A 26,768-nucleotide genomic window follows, 5' to 3' on the forward strand; every position below is an offset into this window, starting at 1 on the left:
AATCATCTCGCATACTTTCTCCCTATTGTTCATGTCCTGCGAAAAGATAAACATTGAAAATGATCAGGGCCCATTCTGAATTGAGAATTATCTTTGATATAAATTTAATTATATAATCCACCATGTTATTAAGGCCAATTTTACACCACGTTCACACCATTTTAAGATGTATATAAGTTACTCTCTCATATGTTTTATTTCTCTCGGACGTATTATTCCCAAGGTTGTCTAGTACAGAGTAAAATGAATTACATTTGTTTTTGGAAGAAAATTTTAAAATATTTTAGGTATTTTATCTGACAGTCATTTGGGGAGTCATATTGCCGTAGCATTACAAAAGGGCGCTTTTATTTTAACTAGCGCTAGATATAGTTTTTAATGCTAATTAAATAGCATCATCCTGCAAAACAACAAAAAAAAAGAGAATTGAGTTAAACTATAATCCTAATTAAGCTGAGGTTTTCCCATCTGGAACTGGGTCGTGTCTCCCCTTATGTAATACAAAAAAAAAGCATGACCAATGCTTACCATCTGATATCATCAGAGTATCAAGTAGGGACTGTGACTGAAATTCTGGGAAAAAATATCCAGAAAGAAATCAAATCAACAAAAAAAAATTCATCAGAAACAAAATCGTTCAAGATCTGGACCGAAATCAGATCAGAGGGAGCCTTGGAAACAAGAGCAAATATAAAGTGGAAAGAAGTACGGAAATATAATAGTTGAGAGGATCAGGGAAATCCTCCCCCTTTCTGGTTGCAGGCCTCTCCTGCCCACCTGCCATCAGTCACAACTGTCAGACGAGTAATGACTTTTCTTAAAAAGATTATTCTCTTGTATTTCTAAGATTTCGATCACGCACACCGCCGTCCTGCACATGTCTTTGGCTCCAGTGGTTTTGCCCTAGACCTCCTTTGGTACGTTCTTGTAAAGAAAATATCACCATCATACATGGCACATATTCTTATTTTATTCCAAGAAAAGTTTGAATCAGATAACCAAATTTTTGTTTACACTGGAGAAAGGAAAGAAAATCACTGGAAGGACTAAGAAGCTTCCTCAACTGCCCTGTTGACTGGTGTGCTGAGGCGCCTTTCAACATGAGAAACAGGGAACCAGCCAGCATGACCTCTGCATTCTCCTTCAGCCCAACCTGTCGGAGTAACCTAAACATACAGACATTGAACCAGTTATTAGTAACATACATCAAGCAGAAATCGATAAAAATTTTACTGCATAATTATCTGGTTGATTTGAAGTTTGCTCTGATGATAGTTACAAGCCAGATGTGTTAAAAGTATATCACTTTTCTCAAGACCCGACAACAACATAATAAAACAGAAAAAGGAAACATTAAATTTGCTTTTGACACTAGAGAGTATAGCTCTCATGAACAGAACCTCCATAAATGGGCGAGACGACTTCTTAGTGATCAAAGATTTGGTTTCTTTTTTTTAATAGCATATGTTGATTACAGTGCGTGATGATGGTAATGGGTCACAGTGTTACTAAAAGTAGATTACTATTTTTTTAGATTATTAATTTGAAACCAAACAGGCAAGGTAGAGAACATAATTTGATGGCAATACTATTCTCTTTTACTTTCAAAAATGGGAAACTTTCAAAATCGGCAAGAAACTAAATGGGAAACTTTCAAAAATGAAATTTAAATTAGTCTGATGTCCCTGCAAAGCATAAATTTATATTGATATTCTTTTCTGGTTTATCGGAACATAATGTCTGAGTCACTTTCCTGAAATGGAAAGTCATAATCAGGATTCAACCAGTTCACCTCAAGAAAATATTTTCAATAAATTACCTTGTGGTTCCAAGAAGCTGCGGCAAGATGTGCCCAGTTGACAAAGTGTGGATTACTGATACTATCTGCTAGTAGTATGTTGTTCATTTACCACTCTACTAGTATTTCCCTTCAAATAGTGCAGCCCTCCCTTTAGGAGGGCAGCAAAGAAGTAATAGAGTACCGTTGGTTCTCATATCTCCTTCCCCTTGCGATGTCCATTCAATCGGTAACTCTCTCTCAGCCGATGACTGTTCCTGCACCCTCCCCTTCCTCTGATCTTAGAGCAACAATCATACAGCCTGCTTGCTTCCCTATTCCTTGCTTCTGCAATAAGAACTCCGGGGTATTATTTGTTACATTCTCATGTATAAGTTCTTCGAGGGATTGGAAATTCACTGTTCCTGTTCAAATGATCATTATGCTCTGCGTAACTTGGAAAAGTGAAGCACCAGAGAAATAGTTTTCCTGTGAAAATTTTTAAGGCGATAATTGATTTAATCTCCTTTCTGATTTCGAATGTTCCAAAAGAAATTCCAGTGACAACTTAAATTGGCTCTCAGATTTAAGGAACGATGGTCTTACCATAAGGTAAAATTATGATCTTCATCCTACTCATTCACATCTATAGAGTCTCAGCCGGCCAAAATTTTCATCGCTTCATGGTCTGCTTGATGTTTCGATCACATTCCAAAAGATCTTGATATCACTGAATTCTTGGAGGATGGTGAAAATCTGTTGAATGATTAAAAAGAAACTCCAGAGACAACTTTAATTGGCCTTCATATTTTATGACCAATGATCTAATGTAAAGGGAAGCTTATTATCAACCCATAAAATTTCACAACTCTAGACCCTCGGTCAGCCAAAATTTTCATCTAATCTTGAGCTTCTTTCTGATTGGATCCCGTTCAAAAAGTTGTACGATGACAAAAGTATTGGAGGATGGTGAACTTTAGAATCCTCATAGAAGTGGGTCTCTGCATTAAGCTGATAGATCTTCACAGGATTGTCATAGGAGGGTTGTTAGGAGTATTCATCTGTAGAGACCAACAGCTCCAGCTCTGGCCATGGCACCTTTTTGATACAATACCTCACCCTTGTTAGGCTATTTTTTCATTTCCAATCAGGATAGTTTCCCTTTACATTGATGTTAGCCCTCTCATTGAGAGCCAATGAGCTGGTCTGGTAAAAAGGAGGAAGGAATAAGTGGGCACAGTGGAAAGAGGCTGAGTTGGCACTGGAGATCCTCCGTAGAGAGAACCATGTGCCGATCCAGGACTGTAGGTGCTCGTCCTCTTTTATCTTCCTATTTTCTTGTTCTATTGTTTTTCTCTTCCCATCAAAAGACCATCCTTGAAAGCGACCTTCATCAACGCCTCTATCAGTTTTTCAACTTGCAGTTGACCATCCAAGACAAATCATTGTCATGACATGGGTGGAAAGTATTTTACTTAAGTTGCAGAATTGAAGGTTGAGGAATGTAAGCAACAATCTGATACGCAACACTTCTTCTCCAAGCAATACCAACGAAAGAAACGTCGGCACATGTGAGCTGACTCAGCGTTGACTGAGCGCGTGGTAGTCAGGTATAAATAAACAAAAGCAGTGTCCAGAAGGGATTTAGTCTATTTTCAAGATTCAGTTGCCGAAGCGGCAAGGGCTGGAGAGCAGAATCGGGCCTGCCGTCCAGAGTGGGAGACGCGAAGAAGTCTTCCACAAGTTCCTCTCTATCCTTCTAGTTCTTCTCTGCACCTCGTCTTCATCTGTTTCTGACAATTGTTAGAGGGAACTCTCGATTTGTTCATCGATCAACATTATCGTTTGGCCTGCATTGTGGATCTATATATTGGCCACAGTCTATACAAGATTGGGGTTGATATCACAATCCAAGCAAGATTTTGGTATGATAGAGTTAGGAATTCGTCCACTGTTGTCAAGGATGCTTTAAGTTAATGAAAGTTGCATGTTCGTTCAGTCTGCTCATCAAAGCTGAAGAAGACATTTTTTAGAATGGGGGAAGGTCACCAAAGATTGGTCTTCATTTTCAACGTAGTATCTGGAAGATATTGTATTGAATTTGGTATACTTCAATCTCTACCCTTGATAGTAAGAGCAAACTGGAGCTTTAAAAGCTACAGCCATTGAGAGTGCTGTTGAAAGGATGCGGGTATTATCTCTTGCTGTATTTTTAGTAAAATATTTGTATTTCATATCAAACTCAATCTCCAATGGTTTACATGTCATAAGTTCACACTTAACTTATTTGACTCCATTCTCACACAAATTTTTTTGATGAGGTAAGCCGAGGATCGAACATCTTTGATTATGAGACACAACACTTCTTTTCCAAGAGTTACCGAAGGAGGTAAAGAAAGAACAACCAATAGAGACACATGCATCATAATGTGGCATATGTAAGAAAGCTATGAATAAGGAAGATCGGGAGGAAGCAGGGGACATTTGGTATTTTCTTCAAGAAGTGGTTGCGGAGAGCAACTGAGGCTAGTTAAAAGGATTGAGCCTGCTGTTCCAGAAGGAGATATCTCAGCCAGAGATCTCCAATCATCTTCCATTGTTCTTATCTCACGTTCTACCTCACTCAGTATACTGTTCTTGATATTCTCCACAGACGGTTTACATAGCTCATGGGATTTCCTTGATCACGCCTTTTATCATCCTTGATTTAGAAGTGCCTTCGAATTCTTATCATATCAGATGACCAACTCTGATCAGAGACATCTGCATCAACAAAAACCATGTCGAAGAGGGCAAGACTGAGAAAGATGAAGCTTTACGTTGCTTTCTTCAACATACATGCTGATTGGCTTTCGCATCCAAGCCAAAAACACTATTTTCAGGTGTATCATGAGTTGTTGAGTGGTAACCAGAGGGACTACATTCTTGGAGTTTAGGCATTCCTATGATTCAGTTCTCATCATTGATGTGTATTGGGTTTTCAAGAGTAGAAAGAACCTTCTGAAAATGTTCATCATGCTTGTCATGTGATTTATGTAGTAAACCAATGTCACTAAAGAACAAAAGAAACTGGAGCAAGAAGAGTTTCAAATAATTTCATCACATATTCGAAAGTGTGGGTGAATTTGATAACCTAGATGGCATCACCAAAATATGCATAGTTTTCTTCATGAGTCTCAATTGCCGTTTGTTGAACTGTGGTGAAGTTCCCCGTCAGCATGATCCCTCTGGCTGCACTTCTGCTTGTCTAGACGACTCACAAGTTGGGATTGAAGAGATAGAAGACCAAAAGACCACTTTACTCATATTGTCACCCATATTTATAAGGTTCCTAGAGGGCCAATTATTAACAAGCCTAGATGGTTCTAGAAAAAGCAAAAAAAAAAACGGTTATACGAAACTGCTTATAAAGGCAGTTCTAGAAGGTTCTAGGTAGAAATAATGGTGTAGAGGGTTGTAGATAATTGCTGGCTGACACTGTTTCACAGATTTTCCACTTTCTTCATGTATAACTGGTGAATTCCTGATTTCAGATCAAAGTAGGAGAAAATTTTTGGGCCATGCAAGCCAGAGAAGAAGTTCATCTCCTATTTCACTTTTATGAAATGCAGTCAAGGGCCTCATGGCATCATGGTTCCCTCGAGGTGTAAACATTATTAGGGAGGGGTTGACCATGTAAGAGAAGAGCTTTAGCTCTCTTCACCTGTACCTTTGGGTGGTTACCGCTTAGTCGGGTGATCGCCTAAAATAATTTTTCAAAAAAATTGCTCAGGAGTTTATGTTCAACTTGAATGGTGAAGACTTTGATTGTAAAATTATGATTGCTTTGAACAGTTGAAAAACTCTTAGCCAAGAAATAAAATCAACCGCATGTATAATAGATGTGAGCAAGGTTTCAGGGAAGTTAATCTGACCTGACGTACAACAACGTAGTCACCCACATTCAAACTGAGTTCATTAGTGGCTGTTGATTCAAATGGATGCATTGCCTGAAATGAGTGGATGTAAAACATAAATAATATTCAAGAATAAAATCTGAGCACTGACACAGTAATAAAAATAATATTTAAATGTAACCTCCGCCAGAAAAAACAAAGCTTCATTCACAGAGCTTCGGAATAGACTGGGAGTCGTGGGCAGGGCAGAGTCTCTTCGTTGTTTCTCAGTAACAACCTGTATGAACAACCTATTAGTTTCATTTTGAACAACTTATTTACCTTAGTTGCAAAACAAGTATAAACGGTGAGGAATGCTACCTCTGCTTCAACTCCATCTAAGATGGCAGCTAATCTTAAATGAAATGACTTCTCTGCCTCAATCTATGAAATTTTTAAAAGGTGATTAAATCAGAAAGAATAGATTAAAATCAGCATTAAAGATATACCAGGGACACTATGCGCTGAAGAGTAAGCCTTTGCTGTTGTGACTCCACAGAAGCCAATGCGGCGGCCGCCTCCTTCCCAAGAACTGACATGTTTGCCTTAAGTTCAAGCATCTTTGCTTCAGATAGTTGAAGTTTCACAGTGTTTTCAGGAATGGGAGCTTCTCTTGCTCTCACTTGCCTTCTAGATATTTCTGCAGCCTATAAAATGTTTCCCAAATAATATTATACAATATACAGGTGGAAATATTTGAAAACCTACAATAAATTCCTGACCAGGAGTTCTGCTTCATGTCTCATTTTACTGTATCGTTGAGCCAGATGCCGAGCATCTTCAAGTGGAGCACCGATTATCATTTGCTTTAATGGTTCTACGACCTATGAATATCAAATCAGAGTTAAATGAGTGATAAGTTGGTGATTAAAACACATTTGAAGCGTTGTCGAAAAGACCTGACTCGATAAGATTTTGTTGAATTCTTCGTATTCATTTTCCAAATGCCCAAGTGCACTACCGTACAGCGAAGCGGCCTTTAATAGATCATCATTGTCGACATCTTCGCTTCCAAACTTGCAACAGTCCTCAGAAAGCTTTGTTCCTATTCAACAACATGAGCTAATAAGCCAAAGTGTATACCAACTTTACAAAATAAAAATAAAAACATCAGCCACAAAGCAACAAATTATGGTTTTTGATAGAAGATAAGGGCAAAACACACCTACTTCTATGTGTTTGATGCCAATTCCCATAAAACCTTCTGTTGCTCGAACAATATCCTTCTGGAATTCCTGGCAGAAAATTTTGACATCACAAATTCAACAACATGCCAAACGTAAAAAGCTGTTTCAGATCTAATGTCACTAACAGCCACAGCCTAGATTTTACAACACGTCCTTCAAATAAAAACAGAGACACATGCTGTCATGACTCCCTCAAATATAGCAGATGAGGGCAAAAAAATTGAATTGATTTGATAAAACTCGACAGTGAGTTAGAATCAAAAAAGATCCAGAACGTATGACATCAGATCGTTTGCAGAACTATAAAGGAAATGAAGCAATCTTGGATTACGATCCCCAGGGAGATCTAACAAATTCAAGAAATGGGACGAGGGATAGAGAGGAGAATAGGAGAGATGGAAGAGGTAAGAGAGAAGAAGAGAGAGCAATAGGTGAACAAACTCTCAAGAACCTCCGAATCAGGAGTTCTTGCCCTCACGAAAGCCGGATACAGCTACTCGTGCCAAGAATCCACAGGGTGATCATTCATCAAAAGTCCCTCGAATGACCTTACAAGGGGGTATTTATAACCATACAATTTCAAGAATCGGTTATGCCATCAGGACTCTAACATCTTGCTTGGAAAAATACATGAAGATGACTTGGTGATGACGAACTGATGATGTAGAAATGAATGACTACCTCCGAATCCGGATCGGTATGTTCTAGCAAAGGAATCGGTGACTTTTTACTGGATGAAAGCATCGCCCATAATAGCGTTAAAAGAGAGAGAGAGAGAGAGAGAGAGAGAGAGAGAGAGAGAGAGAGAGAGAGATAGTCTGAGGAAAGGAATTCAAGAAAGGGAGAATGATAGGGAAGGAAGCCTGCCCATGAGGATCAGAGGGTGTCAGCTTTGAACAGGAAGGAGGTCTGAAGAGGCAATGGAGATGGAGAGTTAAAGGGTGTGTAGGAGAAGGAAAGCGTACCAAACGAAAGGGTTCTGACGGTGCAAGTCTCGTTGGCAGATTAGGTGTGCTTAATCGTTCTTAAGATTAAGTGTCTTTGGGTGTAGAACTGTAAAATGGGGTTAACACAGAACTGGTCTGTGCTTTCCATAGGTGTGACCCAGTATCCCATGGGTTGACGAAGCAAAGGGGTAGAACTGAGGAGCAGTTAGGGTATTTTCACCGATTTCCCTTTGAAGTTGTTGCCATCATCAGCCATCTTTTCTTTCTATCATTTTCCCTCTTCCCTTCCAAGATCCTTTCTCGATAGAGACCCTCCTAAAGGTCTCTAACATAACCTTTCTTGGTATAACACTGCCTCCCAAGACAGTATATGTCAGCCATAAATAAATCAATCAGCATCTTAAGATCCTTGAAAAACATATTGATACAATCCCAAGCTCTACCAGAGGTATTTTCATCATTTGTCTTTAAAATAATTCCTTATAAATACCAGTAGTCATGCATTAAAGAGGGCATTCGAGAACTTGTTGAACTGCATAAGAAATCCTCCTAGACAATTTCAGGTGCCAATCCAGGCCTGTAACCATTGTTACCTCTCCTACTATCTTTTTCTCTCTCAATATTTATTCATCTACCTTTCTGCTATGGCCAGTACTAAATCAGAGAAAATCCTGATAAACTTATCCGAGAAACCTTAAGGTATCACGGCAAGGCAAATCGCATACCCAAGGTCTTTATCACATACCCTGGAAGATACAGCCCAGGGAACTTTAGACAGTCCACATATCCGTGTGAGATGAATTAATAGCTTCATAGTATGTTCTCTGTGGATGCATAATAATAATCGTTGTCTCCCATTATGGTGAATATGTTTTTGATATACCCCCAAGATCTAAAAGTAATCTTTCAAGAAGAAATCCTTACTTGAATGCGCCCTTGAAGGCCCGCCTGGACGAATAATCCTGCGATGCTTCCCACTCGCCGACGAATCCCCCTCCTCGAGTCTCTCCGCGCAGAACTCTCTCCGAATGCAGCTGAGCTTCCTTGCGTCCTTCCCTCAATGTCCGGAAAATTCCCACCTTCTTTATTCATCTTCCTCTTTATTAATACTTCCCGTCCACACGGGAAGTTAGTTACTATTTCTTTAATTGTCACGTGCTACTGCACGTGACACTTCGCCTTCTATTTTTTCTTTGTGTCGATTCCTCCTTGCATACTGTTTCACGGGAACCACTGGCGTTCCAAGCGCACTAGAACATTGGATCTCCTCCTCCGAAGATAGACCAAAGCCCACAAATTCTGATTTTCCTCTATTGATGTGCAGTCTCGAGCAATCTGCGAACACCCACAGGAGTGCGGCCAAATTCTTGGCCTCCTCCACCGATCCCTCGACGAAGAACAGTGTATCATTGGCATATTGTAAGAAAGGCATGCCCAAGGGATGTCTCGGCGTCTGAAACCCTCTAATACATCATCTCCCACATACCAAGGATGTACTGATGGCTAAGACATCAGCTGCCAGAACAAAAAGCATCGGTGCTAAAGGACACCCTTGCCTGATCCCTCTCTGCAGTCTAATCCACCCCCCTTCTGGGCGTCCATTTACCAGCACCGCAAAGGATTGAGAGGTCATGCATCGCTTCACCCATTTGATCCATTCCTCCGGGAAACCCCTCCTTCGTAAAGATGCCCATAGGAATTGCCAATCCAAAGAGTCATATGCCTTCACAAAATCTACCTTCCACATGAAACCCTTGGTCCCATTATCCTTCCACGAAGCAATAATCTCCCCCGCCAAGATGGCGCTATCGACTAGCTGTCTAACCGGAACAAAGACAGATTGAAACGGACCAACCAAATCCCCAAGCACCCCTTGTAATCGATTGGTCAATACCTTTGCAACTATAAGATATATGGAGTTGGATAGCGATATGGGCCGGTAGTCGCCTACACTTTCTGCCCCTTGCCGCTTCAGTAATAAAAATGGAAAAGATTTATTAATCTTTTCCATATTTGCTTGAGGGTTTCTCAGCTCCCCCAATGTGCCATCACATCCTCTTTGACCTCATTCCCTAACTCCTTATAGAAAAACACCGGTATGCCCTCCGGTCCAGGGCGCCTTCACCATTCAATCCTGCCATAGCAACCAGAACCTCCGCCATATCAAAAGGCCGCACTAGATCATCTCTCTGGTCTTGGGTTAATTGTGACGCCCCCTGGCCCGTCCACCGCCATCTGTGGGGGGCCCGCGCCGTGACATCGAAAAAAAATGCTCCGCCATTGCTCGACCCACTGCCTGCGTGCCAGTATACCTCTGTGATCCGACCTTCACTGATAGAATCTGATTCCCTCTGCGTTGTCCATTTGCTACAAGGTGGAAAAACCTCGTGTTGGTGTCACCCTTCTTTAGCCAGAGCTGCCTGGACCTTTGTCTCCAATCCATTTCCTCCTTCCTATCTTCCTCTGCCACAACACTTCTCCACCTCTTTCGTTCCTGAGTCTCATCAACCAATAATGACCGACTGTCCTCCACACCGTCCAGTTCTCTAATCTTTCTGAGGACCTCGATCCTCACTCTACATCTCGCCTCCCTTATCCTCCTTCTGTAGCTCTTCAAATGTTCTTTCAGCCCATCTATGTGATTTGCCATTCTATTAGCCCCTGGCACCTGCTCCGATTGTGTCCGCCATATATCCTTTACCTCCTCTCTGAACCCCCCTTCTCGTAGCCATGACATGTCAATTTTAAAATACGTGGTCCGCCCATGGCCCTCATGAGTCTGCCAAATGATCCGGGTATGTTCCGATATCGGTCTGGACAGCGCGCACACATCTGCTCCCGGGAACCCCTCCATCAACTCCACTGAGCATAAGAACATATCCAGCCGCGACTTATAAGCCGCTCTCTCCGAACTTCGCCATGTATAGCAACAGTCATTAGGCCCCATCTCCTGCAACCCTGCTGACGCCAAGAAAGCCCAGAACTCCTCCGACCCCTCCCTGCTCCATTGGGCCTATCATTGTCTCCAGTGTCACATTGAAATCCCCACCAAACAACAATGGCGTCCCTCGAAACTTATCCACAAGTTCCGCCAGCTCCAACCATAGCCCCTCCCTCAGGCTGGCGTTCACAGGTTCATAAACTGAAGATACGACCAACCCCAGACCATCACTCCTTGTCAACCTCACTGCTGCTGTAAATTGACCACTCCATGCCTCCTCCTTCCTAAAGATCGCCTCGTTCCAAGCAATCAACACCCCTCTTGACCGCCCATTTGCGTTCACCAAAATAAAACCCTCCAGCAAACTCCCTTCAACCGCACGCCAGTCCCCTACTCCACATTCCTCCAACACCGTCTCCTATAAACATACCACCATGGCACCCCACTCCCGTAAGTATTTGCCCACGATCCCTCTCCTCTTGGCATCCCGGATCCCCAGCACATTCCATGATATGCATCTCATGGAACCTGGCACAACCCCCTCCCGTCCTTTTGAGTCTCCGCGAATCCTCCGAGCACACCCACAATTGTGTCTCGTGTCGCATCGTCATCCTCGTTCGCCATCGCCTCCCTCTCCAGCTCGAGTGACTCCTCGTTCTCTATCTCCTCCCTTGTCCTGCTTCTCGATTTGTTTGATTTCCTCTCCGTCTTGTCGCGCCTTGTCTTTCCCACTCTTACTGCCATCCAGTCACAGGGGAAATGCATCCTCCCACCTTTCCCTACCTCCAACCATATCTTCACTCCGTCGACGTTCTTGATATAGAGTTGTTGCCTCTCATAACCAGTGCAACGACCCAGTAAGTCTCCCTTCAATAATTGCCTCCCTCTTGGCAGCCGCAGGGTGCCTTTTCTCCTGGCCCCTTTCCGCTTGGTCACTCCCAAGCTATGTGATTCCATCATGCCATCACTTGCATTCACATCCTCTGATACCGGCGAGCTCTCCTCTTCATTAGTCCCCTTTGCCTCCACCGTCCTGGCCCCTACCTCCATCTCTTCCACCACACCTCCACCGATCCTCGAATTCAGCGCCGCCTCCCCTTCCCTTGCAGGCAACCTCTCTCGCCTCCCGCCTCCAATAGTCTCAATAAGGGGCTCATGATCTTGTGCAGCTGGTGGGGCTGGTGGTTGGCGCTCCATTAACTCGTACAGTATATGTGCCCTTACGACCCTGAAGCACGACCCGCGACGATGCCACTGCGTCCTTCTTCATCTCCACATCCAACACTTACAGATCTGGGTCACCCGACTCTAGGCCCGACGTAACGACCCCTCGCAACCTCCCAAAAGATCGGACTAATGCCTCCATGTTCCGGGTGGATCGATACGTGGCTGGTACCCCCCTGACTTCAATAATAGCTGGCCTCGTCGCTCTATCCCTGACCTTATCGGTCCAGATGATGCTGCCATTTAATTCTTGCTTCACCAATCACCTGCCTCCACCCACACACTGTGATGCATTCGGTCGCAGGAACTTGTCGAACCAAAACCTCTCCCATCTCCAGTCTCTTCACCTCTGAACCCTCCAGCTCCGGGAATTTCCTCACCAATGTCTCTCGTACTTCGTCCTCTCTCACTTCACCTGCTTCGATCTCCCCAACAATGCATTCCGATACTCTTTCATATTCATTCCGATACTCTTTCACTGAGCCTGTTTGTTTAATATCAAAAAATTGATGTAGGATATTATTGGACAAATCCTCCCCAAATCTCTGTCCTATCTGAATCTTAAAGTCATTCCAATCATCAAATGCATATCTGTCTACTATCCAAATGTACCACTGCATGCTGCTCCTTCCAAACATTGTATCACTTTATCCAATCTAGCTTCATCTGTGAAAACCTTGTGCACACGAAAGTATTTTTCCATACCTCTCAGCCACCCTTCTATGTCCTTGCCCCTGAAGGTCGGGGCTTCCAATTTGTTGATTATCATGGCCGATGTATTTCCCGCTTCCCGCACATATTCTTCGTTCCTTTTCCTTGACTTCGCTGCTGTTGCTTTTAGCTCTTCATCCGTCCTCGTCGTCTTGGTATTTTCTGATGATTCTCCTCTTTGTTCGCTGATTTTCCCTTTTCCTTTGGTTTCTCCTTGTGCTCTGATTTATGAGAGTTGCACTGATAGGGCGTCGAATAACTTCTCCATACTTGTCTCCTGTCGTTTGTATCTTCTCTTCTATCCTTTCTTCAAATCCTTGAATTCCTCTTTTCATCTCAGCAAACTCCTTCTCCATGAGTTCCACCCTCGCTTCTAGATTCTAGATTCTTGCCAGAATCGTAGCTCTGGTACCAATGATATACCCCCAAGATCTAAAAGTAATCTTTCAAGAAGAAATCCTTCCTTGAATGCGCCCTTGAAGCCCTGCCTGGACGAATAATCCTGCGATGCTTCCCACTCGCCGACAAATCCCCCTCCTCGAGTCTCGCGACGCAGAACTCTCTCCAAATGCAGCTGAGCTTCCTTGCGTCCTTCCTTCAATGTCCGGAAAATTCCTCCCTTCTTTATTCATCTTCCTCTTTATTAATACTTCCCGTCCACACGGGAAGTTAGTTACTATTTCTTTAATTGTCACATATTACTGCACGTGACACTTCGCCTTCTATTTTTTCTTTCTGTCGATTCCTCCCTGCATACTGTTTCACGGAAACCATAACAGTTTTTTCTAAATTTTTTAATCGAACAAACTTTCGGCATCACTTTTCTACAAATAGGATAAGCAAACAACCAACAGCATTGCTTCTGATCATCACTAGAGAACCAGAGACAGTTTAGATTAAATTGAAGGCAACAATAAAAATACATGCCATCCAGGAATAGTAAGGTAACAAAGAGGATATCTGAAATTCGTCGAGACACAGTTTACATTTTGGTTGCCAAAAATACATGTGCAGAGTGATTGCAATTGGAAGGTTTCATTGTCTTTGATGGTCAGATGAGAAATTTTCTCTTGTCTAATCTCGTAACTAAAAGTTTAGAAGCCAAAATTGTTGCCAAAAGTTAACTCTTCACCTTTAGATAAAGATAGGGAAAGAGTCTTTGTGGGAATGGACAGTCCCAAGAGAGTCGAAAGGCAAGTTGGACATCACTGATATAGAGCATCACACTTAAATCATGCAGCCCTCCTTAAGGGAGGATTACAAGTTTTTAAAATAAAACATGCAAAATTAGAAATTGACCAAATACCACAGAGGGGGTTGGGGTTTGCATCACAGAACGGTTGCAAGGTATCATTGAAGTAAAATGAAAATTTCAAAACTGAGATGTCAAGATATTGATAATGTTGATAACAGAGATGTCAGGATATTTATAGTGTTGAACAACAATATCCTGCTTAAGAGGAAAAGTAGCGCCCTTGCTATCAGCTATAGCTTTACCAGATTTAGGCACTTGAATTTATATGGATAGAAAACTAGAAAAATGAATATCTTCTTTATATATGAATCCATTACCAGGAATACTTTTTGACAGAATTTTAAATCATTACTAGAGCAGACCTGTATAGTTAGGACAGAAATAATTTATATACCTTGCCAGTTCGAGTTGATCTGTAAAGTTTTTCAAGCTGATGATGTCTTTGCAGTTCGATCTCATCAATGACAACCGCATCGGACCCTTCATAGCCAGTCGTACTGAACTGTTTTATGACGGCCTGTAATCATATGATTACGGACTATCACATCGAATGGAAATCAAAAAGCATTACAATACATTTGACTCTAGCAGAAGAGAAACTTTGTTGTTATCCATGATAGAAGGGGCGTTTCAGGTTAGATGTCACGAAATTTAAAGATGATTTTTTATTGAAGAAAAGGAAATGTATAGATAATATGCACTATTAATTCAGGATACGGAATCAGAAACTCTGATAATTAAGATGCAGAAATCCTAGAGAGCCAAAAATTCGGAAACATGCCTTTTCATGTTCTCTTTGTCGCTTAAAACATTTATCTTTGTACTACAGAGTAGATGCTAAATGTAATTCTTAAAACAGCATTCAGTATTAGTTCAAAAAAAAATTATTTTCTGTTTGTATGAAACTAGAAATAAAATAAAAATAATTGTAAACTATATGATCCATTTCTATTTTCTTCAGTTTGTTAAATTCTGAATGTGGTTTTGACGAGAATTTTTTTCGAATCTAAGATAATTACAAAGCTACGACAAAACTATACAAATGATATGTAAAAACAGTCTTTACTGGGAACGTAAAACATGAAATAAAAGAAAACTAGGATCGTTCTAATCTATATTGATCCATTTCTATTTTTCTTAAAAATTGAAAAAGGTTTCTAACAGAGAATTTAATCCACTTTCCAAAGCTCACGATTATTCTTTTTTGTTCATGTTCAAATGTTACTAACTAAAAGTTAGAGTGTTAATCTTTTCATCGTTTAAACCCTTCAAAATCATAAAATATGTCGATCATTGACTTGTCATCTTCTTCGACTTGTGAGGAAGAGTTAAAACCCTTGAAACATTAGAATGAAAGCTTCGGTGATATAAGACCCAGAAAATAGAAAACTAAGTTCTCACCATTTTTTTTATTCCCTGATATCGATACTGACCGTTTGGGAAGAAAGGTGACTCAAATTCCAACCCCAAACTCCAGCTAACTCTATAGCTTTTTCGTGACTTGTTTCCAAGTCATTAATTTAAGAAAAAAACCATTTATGTAGACACATACCTACATTGAATGGCGTGAGAACTAGCAAATAGTTGAGAAGTAAAATTAAAAACCACGTAATGGAGATCGGTAAGATTCTGAATTATGATCATCCAGGTCCTTAAACTCAGTGAGAGGAAAAAGTTTATTCCCAGTCCCAAATTTTGAATTTTATTTGAGTTTAATGTCCTTTATTATTCGAGATACACGTGCGGATCTCTCTTGAAACAGGCCAACCGAAAGCGGATAAACTATGAGACATCCCAAGATTCAAAAACTCCCAAAACAACAATTTTACAAAATTCGTAGACATAATTTCCCTTTTCTAGAAAACCAGGAATAATATTCCCTTCCCCTTTTGAATATCTTCCCCTACAGATGGCTGGCTCACTCAATGATTTCTAAAGAAAACGGCCATCCTAATTGACAATCTCTTCGCAGACGCGACGATCAAGCAATGCAGACAAATCTCAAGCATCCGAATCGCTCCTACCGTTTCCAAGTCATTAAAAATACGCAAATTAAGCTCAAATTCGTCAATTGTTCATCCATCGAACGACGATGACCGACGGATGAACAATGAAGCTCAAATTCTGCCATTTCCACAGTTTTAAAGATCATTGCGTAGAAGAAACAAATGGATAAGATCTTGACCAACCTTTACCTGCTGCTGCTTTGCCACCTGCTCCCTCAGCTTGCTAGCCTGCTTCCGAAGGGCGTCCATTCAGCTTGATCTGCCAAAACCAAGACTTCGAATTTGATTTTTTGAGATGGGTAAAGTTTTAATCGCAAATTTATCATAAATCTACCAACAGCTACCCAAGATCGCGACTTTTCTTCCTCCGACAGCCGATCGGCCGATCGCCTTTTCTACTCGAGATGGGTAACGCAAATTCAGGAATGGGTATTTAAATCCATCGTTTTTCTTCTCAATTTATAATTATTATCCTTCGTCTCTCTCCATTTATGCACAGGGGAAATTGTTCATTGTTCTTGTGAAAGAAAAATCCTAAGAATGGTGACTTTGTTAGTATTATTAAAGATGAATATTAGAACGTTAGGATTTGAATCATGTAAGTATTTTCTTTCAAGCAAAAATTAAGTTTTTAATAAAGTGTTTTAACTTTGATATGTGAGCTAAAATTTCCTTTGATTTATCGTAATGTGACCTTCTTTGCTAGATCACCAGGCCCAATATTTTTGGGAAAAAAGGTTATTAATATTACTTCGCATTTATTTTAATTTAATGTATTTTATAATGTATATATTTATATCACTTTGCATGTTGAAATTCCGGGGAAAACAAATATCTTCAAGGAACCCAAAAACGTTTTTTTTAAAAAAACTTCCTTGCTAGGGCTTTTTTGCAGTTTTGGACACTGGTTTAAAAGAGAATTGGGCAAAGTCATGTGGATGATTTAGTTTTAATGAATCATAAATTGATTTTCACTAAAACCTCAATTAAGTGTTTTCTTCTGGAAGTAAGCTACAATTTCCTTTGATTTATATTAATGTGACCTCCTGTGCAAGATCACCCATCCCAATGTTGTAAGGAAAAAAGGTTATTAAGTTCATTTCAAGAAATTCTGATGTATTCATACCACTTCAGAGGTATTTTAATTTTAATGTATTTATTAACACCACTTCACAAGTCGAAATTCCGGGCAAAATGAATATCTTCAAGGAATCCACAAAAGTTTTATTTTTAAAAAGAGAACTTCTTTGCTAGAGCTTTTTTCCAGTTTTGGAGATTGGTTTAAAAGAAAATTTGGCAAAGTCATGAGGATGACTAGAGGAGCGACAGTTCTAAATTGTGGTGCCTTTAAAATCACTATTTAACCCACTCGAATAATAGTTGTTATTAGCTTTTGTGAATAAATTCATACGAGTGTAATAATAAAACTGAGAGAATTAGAATTGCATGGTTAAATAGACATACAAATAATGTAAAGATAATCATGCCCTAGATATTTTTAGTCATTTTTATGTGGCCTATTTTTGCATCCATGATATAAAAGATAAATATATATTTCCACAAATTGTCAACGGTGAAAATTATTTATTAAACTAAAAAAAATGATGGAATACCTTCATTACTTTCCTATAAGTGCAGATAACAATAAATGCTAGATAAAGCTAATATTTTCAATGTATTATCTATGTTTTGAATAATAACTAAAAAAACATGATGAAGTAGTGTTTTATCTATATTTTTTCTTTTCAGGTCACATGCACATATTTTGTAATTCAATGATGATCATTGAATGATTTTATGTCTTTTTAACATAGATAATAATATGCACGATTACTTATATTGATGTCTTATATAATCATACAGTGCCTTGCCATTGATATGCCTACAAATGGTGTAATGATATGCATGATTGATGTCTCTATAATATGCACGATCAATCGTGTCGTGGGATTTAAGTGTATGCAATAAAATTTATTAAATTCCCTTTTTCAAAATATATAAAGTATAGAATGGGAAAAGGGGTAAATCCACAAGGAGGCAACTGTCTTCAAAATCTGAATCTGTTTTATGATTCTAGAAAATAGAAATTAAGCATGAAGAAATAGGATACCTAATAATAGAGAGAGGATGCAAAAGGAGAGAAGGGGATCAAGCGATCTGAAACTTTCTCTGAAGATTCAGATCACCTGAACAAAATGACGAGAATGGTTCTGGTGTTTAGGGCTTGATCCTCCTAAAAGAGTCAATACCTAAGTTAAGAAATGGAGGGAAAGAAATGCTACCCCTACTTGATCTTTATTCTCCATTGCGGGAAGCAAGATCCTAAAGGGAAACTGAATATAAGTTTTGCATAGGATGTAGGTAACAATAGATTCAATCTGATTGTGATCCTAGCAATGGTAGATGACGTATCTATTTTTTAAAATTTTAGATTGCTCTCTTGAACTAAGGTGATGCTCTCAATAAATCCTCCTAGAGCATGAGTCTTTTGCCCATCCTCGGCATTTTGCCAATAGACAAGAAGAAGATAAAGAGGAGAAGAACAAAATCACCAAGTTAACTCAATAAATGCAGAAAAATTTGACCTCCAAAGCTTGTTGTGTCCTTCTTGGCCAACTAGGGTTGGGGTAGGTTAAAAGTAACTTTTCCAACCTTTCAGACATTGTTTTACAAATCCCTTCGGTGGATGGAAAGATCAAGAAAAGACAAAAATTTCAGGTAGATCTGATGGTCGGATTTTAAGATTTCACAATTTGAAATTTCATAAATCATGGGCATCTGATTTCAAGATTTTCTCTCTCCTCTGGCTTTCGCGAGCTCATCTTGCCTTCCACTTTAAGAAAGGGATCACTCTACAAATCTGGCATGGGAAAATGTGAGAAAATATGGAAAACATTCTAGAAAGAATTAGGAAGCACCATTAGTAATTCTAAATAAGTAGTCTTTGCCTTGTAAATACATTTTTCATGAAGCTGAAGTCAAAAAATTGGTAACATGCAAGTATAAACATTAAGATGAAGATATTTGTGGTTGTACATGATATTTCTATAGTAATTTGCATGTTCTCGGCCATTAACAAGTTTTTCATGCGTGTTTCATGTCATGATACTGTTAGGTTCGATGCCTTGGTTCATCCATGGAAAACACGTTTCCATGGATGTGGAAGCGTGTCGATCAATTCACAATCGATCTTTAAAATAAAACATTGAATGTACCTTCTGGGGAACTCGTTTGACCCTTGACTTTGCGGCTCCAAGATCATTCTGAAGCGGTTCACGCGTCCGACCTCTAGAAGTATCCACACAATCACTCAGCGCTTAGATCTCCACGTCTTCTTCTTCGATTCTTCTAGAAAATCTAGAAGATCTCCTCACCATGAAGACACCCTCCCTTGGATGAGTGGAGAAGAGAATGGAAAAAGGGGGGGCTCTCAAATCAGGCTTGCATGGGTGCTTAAAGTGATACCCCTTTTCCTCTTTATATATTAACTTATGGTTTTTCTTAAAAACCCTACAAAGTAAAATATATCCACCAATGCCCTTATGACCTTGTGCGTGTGACCCTTTAGGCCCATGTATCATTCTAGTTAATAACTTTAGTGGCCCAATAACATTTATTGACCAACCTTATTAATTAATTATATCAACTTATAGATTAATTAAATAAGGATTGGTTTAACCCAATCGATAGGTTAAGTTTCCAGCCCGTGGGGTGCCAAGCTACACCTCGTGCTCTAGAAGATACCGAGTAGTCTCAAACTCTCTCATAGAACCTTTACCGTCATCGGTCACCATATATATATAATCCATCATCTGCGCGAGACTCTCGAACGACTTAGGGTATGGTTTATCGTCAAACCCTAATTCATCATTTGATTAGTACTGATGCGTAACTAGGATCATTGGAGAACACATTCTCCAATATCCTCACTAGTGTATGGCCAGGGATTTTTCACATCATCTTCCACGAGTCAATCTCGTCTTATACCGAGGGCGGATGATCCCGTGTCGACCACTCAATCATCTCTATAAGCTTCTTATTGTTGGGTTCTATAGGCCTTGACATGGATGAACAAATGGAAAGGATTTTCTACGGAAAACTTAAAAAAAATTGAACGGCATCATTAAAAACATGAAACGAAGTATCTATCCACAGATCACATCTGTGATTTCTCGGATCCCGGGTTGAGGCGAGTCAAGCTACTCATGTGTGCAGCCTCTAGATGTATCCACACGATCTTCGGCACATCGAATCTCCTCCTTCTCTTTGATGAGCCCCGTTCTATCTCCATTGTCGTCGTTACGCCGTTTCGATGCATCGGCATGGAGAGAGGGTGTGGGGAGAGTAGAGAAGAAGGGGAAGGTTCCTAAATAATTCTGACCTGGGTGAATTTCATTTAGGTCCTTCCCTTTTTATATTAAGTGGGTATTTTTCATAAAAACCCCCAAAACTTAAGTATATCTTCCGACGTCCAAAAGACCATTTGCGTATGACCCTCTAGGCCCATGTATCAGTCTAATTAACGACTCGAGCGGCCCAATAAAATTTATTGGCCTTCTAAATTAATTAACTTTATCATCATGTAGATTAATTAATGTTGGATTGATTTAACCCAATTGATAAGTCGAGTCTCCGACACGTGGGGTGCCAAGTTACACCTCGTGTCATAGAAGAAACAAAGGAGTGTGTATCAACTCACTCATGGAACATGTTCGTCATCAGCTACCATGTATGTATAATCCCTCATCCTCATGACACTCCTTGGACGACTTAGGGTATGGTCATTTATCAAACCCTAATCGGTTATCGGAGTTAGTATTATTGCATTTGGAAGTCATGGGAGAACTCTTCTCCTCATATTTCACTACCTTGGCCAAGGACTTCATCGCATCGTCTTCCTTGAGATATCACTTCTTATCCTGAGGATGCACGATCACATCTTGAACACTCAATCTTTTTCGTGAACTTTTTGATGCACCCGAACTAAGACAGTTTAGAATCCCATGATTAGAGACCCGTTGGCCATAGTCAAAGTACAACCGTCCGTCCACAAGACGTATTTGGTGTCTCAAGTATAAGGACCACTTACACAACCTTGACGTGAATCAACCTAATTGACAGTTCGGTATAATACCATTCAGGGATTCGTACGGATCAATTTAGTGAACTCTTTGCACTAAAGAGCACCCACTATCTATCCTTAGTGTCTCCACATTAATGGTTACGAGACAGGCCATACCCATCATATGGGTGAGGATAGATAGTGCTATTCTATCCGGATACTTCGATGTCCTTCTCGAATATCCTTCAAATAGGAATATTTAGAACACATAATTAACGAGTAGTGATCTCCGTATTATGATCTCATCATAATTCACTAAGTCAGATCATGTATTCATGGATTTCATTTTAAGCATCACACATACATTGTAATGAATATATTCTTTTAATGAATATGAAATGAGATGTGGAATGTGTGATTGGCTTGCCGACCACATATATTTGATTGGTTTGACTATGACTTACGAGCCTCTAATCATGGGATTCAAATAAGTTATGGATCGGATGTATTAAGTGATGGAAATATATGTGGTCGGCAAGCCAATCACACATTCCAAAGTGAAATATGAGGACGATGCGATGAAGTCCTTGGCCAAGGTAGTGAAATATGAGGAGAAGAGTTCTCCCATGACTTCCAAATGCAATAATACTAACTCCGATAACCGATTAGGGTCTGATAAATGACCATACCCTAAGTCGTCCAAGGAGTGTCATGAGGATGAGGGATTATACATACATGGTAGCTGATGACGAACATGTTCCATGAGTGAGTTGATACACGCTCCTTTGTTTCTTCTATGACACGAGGTGTAGCTTGGCACCCCACGTGTTGGAGACTCAATCTATTGATTGTGTTAAACTGATTAGATGTTAATTAATATATATGATGATATAGTTAATTAATTTGGAAGGCCAATAAAAGTTATTGGGCCGCTAGAGTCATTAACTAGACCAGTACATGGGCCTAGAGGGCAACACACAAGTGCTCTTTTGGACATCAAAAGATTTGGGGTTTTTTATAAAAAATACACGCTTAGTATAAATAGGGGAAGGCCCTGAACGAAACTCACTCAGGCCAGAATTTTCAAGGGCCGTCCCCTTCTTATCCCTTCTCCCCACACCTCCTCTACATGCCCGATGTGATGGGGACTCATCATGACGACGATGAAGGTAGAATGGGGCTCTTCAAGAGAAGGAGGAGATCCAAAGTGTCGAGGACCACGTGGATATTTCTAGAGGTGCAAGAAATCACGGATGCAATAAGAGAACATGTTCTTTGTTTAATGATTTTATCAATGTCATTCTATTTCGCTAAGGTCTTATGCTGTGTATCGTTTTGATTTCTTCATCCATATTAAGGCCACTAGAACCCAACAATTATCATATTATATATATTTCTAGGTGCTCTTTGGCACAATAGCTTTCAACAAACCAGGATTCATCAACATCAAATATCTCTTGAAATGTGTTTATCTTACCCATTCTATTTTCCCAGAGGATATTATTTCAAAGAATTTGTGTCTGAATGTTTCTGCCCAATGTCTACATATTTTTATCTTTATCTATTTTTTGTCTCATGATTTGAATTAGGGTTTGACATTTTGGGCCGGGGACCGGTCAGACCGGACCAAACCGGGACCGACGGTCCACCATGTCCAGTGGGACCCGACCGATCGGTCCTTGGGTCAATATCCTCCAATATCGAGGGTGGGAGATCCCATCTTGAACTCACAATCACCATCATGGACTTGTTTCTGCATTTGAGCTCCGATAGTTTGGAATCGTCTAATTGGAGACTCGTAAGTCATAGTCAAAACACAATTTTCCCTTCACAAGGTATCTTTTATGTCTCAGGTCTAAGACCCCTTACACAACCATGACATGAACCAACATGATTGTTGAAATATATATATATATATATAACAACATCCAAAGATTCATACATATTAATACAGTGAACTATTTTCCAAAAGAGCACCCACTATATGTCATTAATGTCTCCATAATAATGGCTATGATATTAGCCATATTCGTCATATAAGTGGAACTAGAGAGTGTTAGTATTTTAGGGTATTATGATGTCCTTATGGAGTATCGTTTGAACATGAATATTTATAACACATGTTTAAAGACTAGTGACTGTCGTATTATGGTATCATCATAATTATTATAATTGTTGCATGTACCTGTGGACTTCAACTATAAACATTATATGTCGATTATTATGAATATATCATATTATTGAACATTAAATGAAATATGGAATGTGTGATTGGCTTGCAGGCCATATATTTCCAAAAAAAAGAACAAAGGAAACATAGACATAAATAAAAGTATGTATTAGCTTAGAAGTAAAAATATTCAGAGATAAATAGAGAGTGATAGTGATAAACATAATAGAAAAGCTGAAAGTTCACAAACACATAGAGATATCATAAATGTCAAAAGACTTATACAAGAAATATTACTCTCCACATTACCAATCATGTTATATGAATGTGGAGCCTTTAGAAATCAAAATGGATTTTATCAAGTTTTGGTAAAGCATGCATATGTATTATTGTATATTTTGTTTGAATAGAACTTGATAACACGCATTTTTAGTGCCTTATATTATTATATTTATGTGTCTTTATGCATTAAATTACTCATATTTGCATGTTATCAAGCTTAAAATGATTAAATATATTTTTAGAACAAATTTCTGAATTTTCTATATTTTAAGGAATTTTCTAATAGTATATTCTAAAAGAATAAAATTTTTTGAGAAAGAATATGATTTTTATGGAATTTTTTGATATTAAATTTGGAAAGATATGATTTTTCTGATTCAAAATATATATTTATACGTATTTTTTGGTCTTTTATTTGATTTAATATGAAATTTTAAGTATTTTGGTTTTTTTATGGCATAGTGTGACGTGGCGTGCGGATGCGCCGCCACGTCAGCGTTGAGAAAGAGATTTTTTCTTTGTTTTTTGTCCTTTTGACATATACATGTGGCACGGAATATGAAAAGTCGCGGAATACGAAAAGCCATGGAATATGAAAAGCCACAGAATACGAAAAGCCACAGAATACCAAGTGCTTTGACTTCTTAACAAGCACAAACTGATGACATTGATGAGGAGAGAGAAGAAATTAAAGGCTAGGATTGCTTCAACTTCCAACGGCCATAACTTTTCATCTTCCCCTCCTCTTTCTATCCATACCCTCTAATCTATAAATAGAGGCCTGGATCATTGTAAAAACCATCTTGAACTTGCTTCCCACTTTTGTGGGCTGATTGAAAGAGAGTGAGTTTTGAGATCCATCAAGAGTGTTCTTGGTGTCTTGGGTGTGTGGGAAGAGACAAAAGAGAAGAGGGGGACTTACCGACACTCGCAAATCGGCGTGATCCTGGCAGAATGTAAGGATCTAAGGTAAGTGTCTTCGCCTTATGTTGTTTCTCTCCCAACATCATCGTCATCATAGTTATAGGTTTTCATCAACGTTTCATTATCACTTCACTTAATTACGTCCCCATTCTCTCATCTCTCCATCCTTGCCATCGTACCACTCCATATCGAACCACTATCCTTGTTCATACCGTCGTTCATCATCATATCTATCACAATCACTTACTCTTTTCTTTAAGTTAAATTAGCTTATAATTACGTATCTTTTATCTATATCACTAGCTCACGTCCTCAAATCTTGCTTTAGTCGATCCTCTCGTCCATCATCACTAGTATAAGAAAGTAAATCCTTAATCATCGTTTCCTGTGGAGACGATCTGTACTCATCACTAGCTAAGTATTTTTAAGTACGGTTAAATATATTTTTATTGAATAATCTCAATCACCAACGACAAATTTTAACCCTAAAATTGAGATTATCAGAACCTACTAAATTAATAAGAGTATTTCACCACCTCAATTTGAATGTTTCACTGATGATGGCCTTTAATTTCCTTTATGCACACACATTTTTATTAATTTTCTTGCTCAAAAATCCTTTCTATTGAACATTGGTGTATTTTCTCATTTAGGAGGAAGAAATTTCATTTGTAAACTGTTATATTTCCAACAGCCATGTTGAGTGAACATATGAAAACTATATCTAGTTGATTTGTTTTGATATGGTCATATGAAAACTACCTTTGTTTCTCATTTCCACGATTGTGAAGTGTTGATGGTCCCTCCCTTAGGTTTAGTCATCATAATCAGCCCAAATTCCTGGTCTAGAATGATCCATACACTTTATCAAACTGAATCACATATTTGGAAGTGAATCCGAATAAATTGAATGTTGGGAAGAAGGGTTTAAATTTCATTTTTTTCTCAAAAACCTGAAACTCACATAAAAATGAATTGGTTTCTCCTTGAAGCAGATAAGTTTTGGTTTGATAAAGCCTATAATATTCTGTATGAAAGAAAAAAAATCTGTTTTCAGTTCAGTTTTTTTTTCAAAATTAAAATCAAGACCTGAAACATGATTATTAAAATAATTATATTTGATCATGCATGTTGGTCAATAAAAAATTGCAGGCAATGTCAAACGTAGACATTAAAGGGTCAATATATCATTATGATTATGTGTTCTGTTTTCTTGGTTGATGATCAGCGGTTTAGTTGAGCCTGTATGATCTGGTTTATATTGAATAAAGAGAAAATTAATACTCATCTATTTCCTAAACAAACAGCTGATGCTGTAGGGGGGAAGACAATTTACCATAAGCTAGATTTTTTCATCCCCCCTAAAGTAACAAAATTCTATCAAAACTTCGGTGTTTGAGTCATTGACACGACTTTCGTATTTAGAATATTTCCTCCAATTTATTAATATTTTCTTTTTCTTCCTAACTCTTATTTCCTTACTATTTAAATGTTTATATCTTTCCCCAGTTCTTCTAAATCCTTTCAGTGATGGCACTGACTCTCTACAGTGGGCATCGGTTTATAAATGCTGGAAGAAAAAATAATGTATTATGATTTAGGAAAGGCAGTCGATGGTGCATCTCAGATGTCTCCCTCCTGTTTTTGGAGCTTCTCTCTTTGGAGCTAGCTTGATGTCTGAATCCATCTCAAAATCTGTTTCAAGAAAGATTTTTGGACAGCTAAAACTGGGTTAGAAAAGCTACTAGTGTTTGGAAGTTTGTAAGAAATAAATGAGAAAGTTGGTATTTATCTCTTAATCTTGTAATTATGAAGACTTTAAGGAAGACTGTTTCCCACTGTAAAATCATAGATTGAAAGTTACATTGCAGGACGCATATTTTTCAACCTACCAATTTGCGATTCAAATTTATAAAAATGTAACAGTATTTCAGATTAATGATCCATGATTATTGCAAACATATACAATAACCATAAACTAGAAAGGACTCTTAGATAAACTAGAAAGTTACATGGCAGGAGGTATATTTTTCAACCTACCAATTTGCCATTCAAATTTATAAAAATTTAACAGTATTTCAGATTAATGACCCATGATTATTGCAAACATATACAATAACCATAAACTAGAAAGGACCCTTAGATATTCAAAACTGAAAATCTTGAGCATTTTTCCGTTCTGAATACACACTTTTAACGTTTATATTGTATTTATTTTTAGGAAAACGGAAGTTCTATTTTCAAGAAATATATGTGCATAAATTCTATATAGTTGAAGTTTCTAGTTCATCATCCCTCCATCCCTTACTCTTTCTCTCTCTTTCATGAAGCACTGTTTCCATTTCTA

The 26,768-nt window shown here is 38.9% G+C and overlaps 1 protein-coding gene across 6 annotated transcripts; it reads right to left on the reverse strand.

Annotated features, from left to right (window-relative positions):
* Positions 1-922: 922 nt before the first annotated feature.
* LOC144707635 (SH3 domain-containing protein) lies at positions 923-16,474 on the reverse strand. Of its 6 annotated transcripts, none has more exons than XM_078580846.1 (11): positions 16,328-16,474; positions 16,173-16,242; positions 14,372-14,494; positions 6,878-6,947; positions 6,612-6,757; positions 6,435-6,536; positions 6,162-6,359; positions 6,034-6,096; positions 5,855-5,950; positions 5,692-5,766; positions 923-1,166 (listed from the first exon to the last, which is right to left on the reverse strand). In XM_078580846.1, exons 2-11 carry the CDS (start codon positions 16,230-16,232, stop codon positions 1,047-1,049), a joined length of 1,053 nt encoding a protein of 350 aa, XP_078436972.1. In that variant the 5' UTR covers positions 16,233-16,242; positions 16,328-16,474; the 3' UTR covers positions 923-1,046. The 6 variants fall into 6 exon arrangements, with proteins under 6 accessions (XP_078436972.1, XP_078436969.1, XP_078436974.1 ...); XM_078580843.1 differs by having other exon boundaries at positions 16,167-16,242; XM_078580848.1 differs by having other exon boundaries at positions 16,322-16,410.
* Positions 16,475-26,768: the final 10,294 nt, after the last annotated feature.

Source organism: Wolffia australiana, chromosome 9 (assembly GCF_029677425.1).
Source record: "Wolffia australiana isolate 7733 chromosome 9, ASM2967742v1".
Classification (NCBI taxonomy): Eukaryota; Viridiplantae; Streptophyta; class Magnoliopsida; order Alismatales; family Araceae; genus Wolffia; species Wolffia australiana.

Excerpts from the sequence above, each read along its gene's own strand:
- LOC144707635 (XM_078580843.1), bottom strand. The coding sequence starts at position 16,232 with ATGGACGCCCTTCGGAAGCAGGCTAGCAAGCTGAGGGAGCAGGTGGCA. Across the intron at positions 6,758-6,877 it reads CATCAAACACATAGAAGTAG|GAACAAAGCTTTCTGAGGAC; the intron begins GTGTGTTTTGCC and ends GTTGTTGAATAG. Across the intron at positions 6,360-6,434 it reads GACATGAAGCAGAACTCCTG|GCTGCAGAAATATCTAGAAG; the intron begins GTCAGGAATTTA and ends AACATTTTATAG.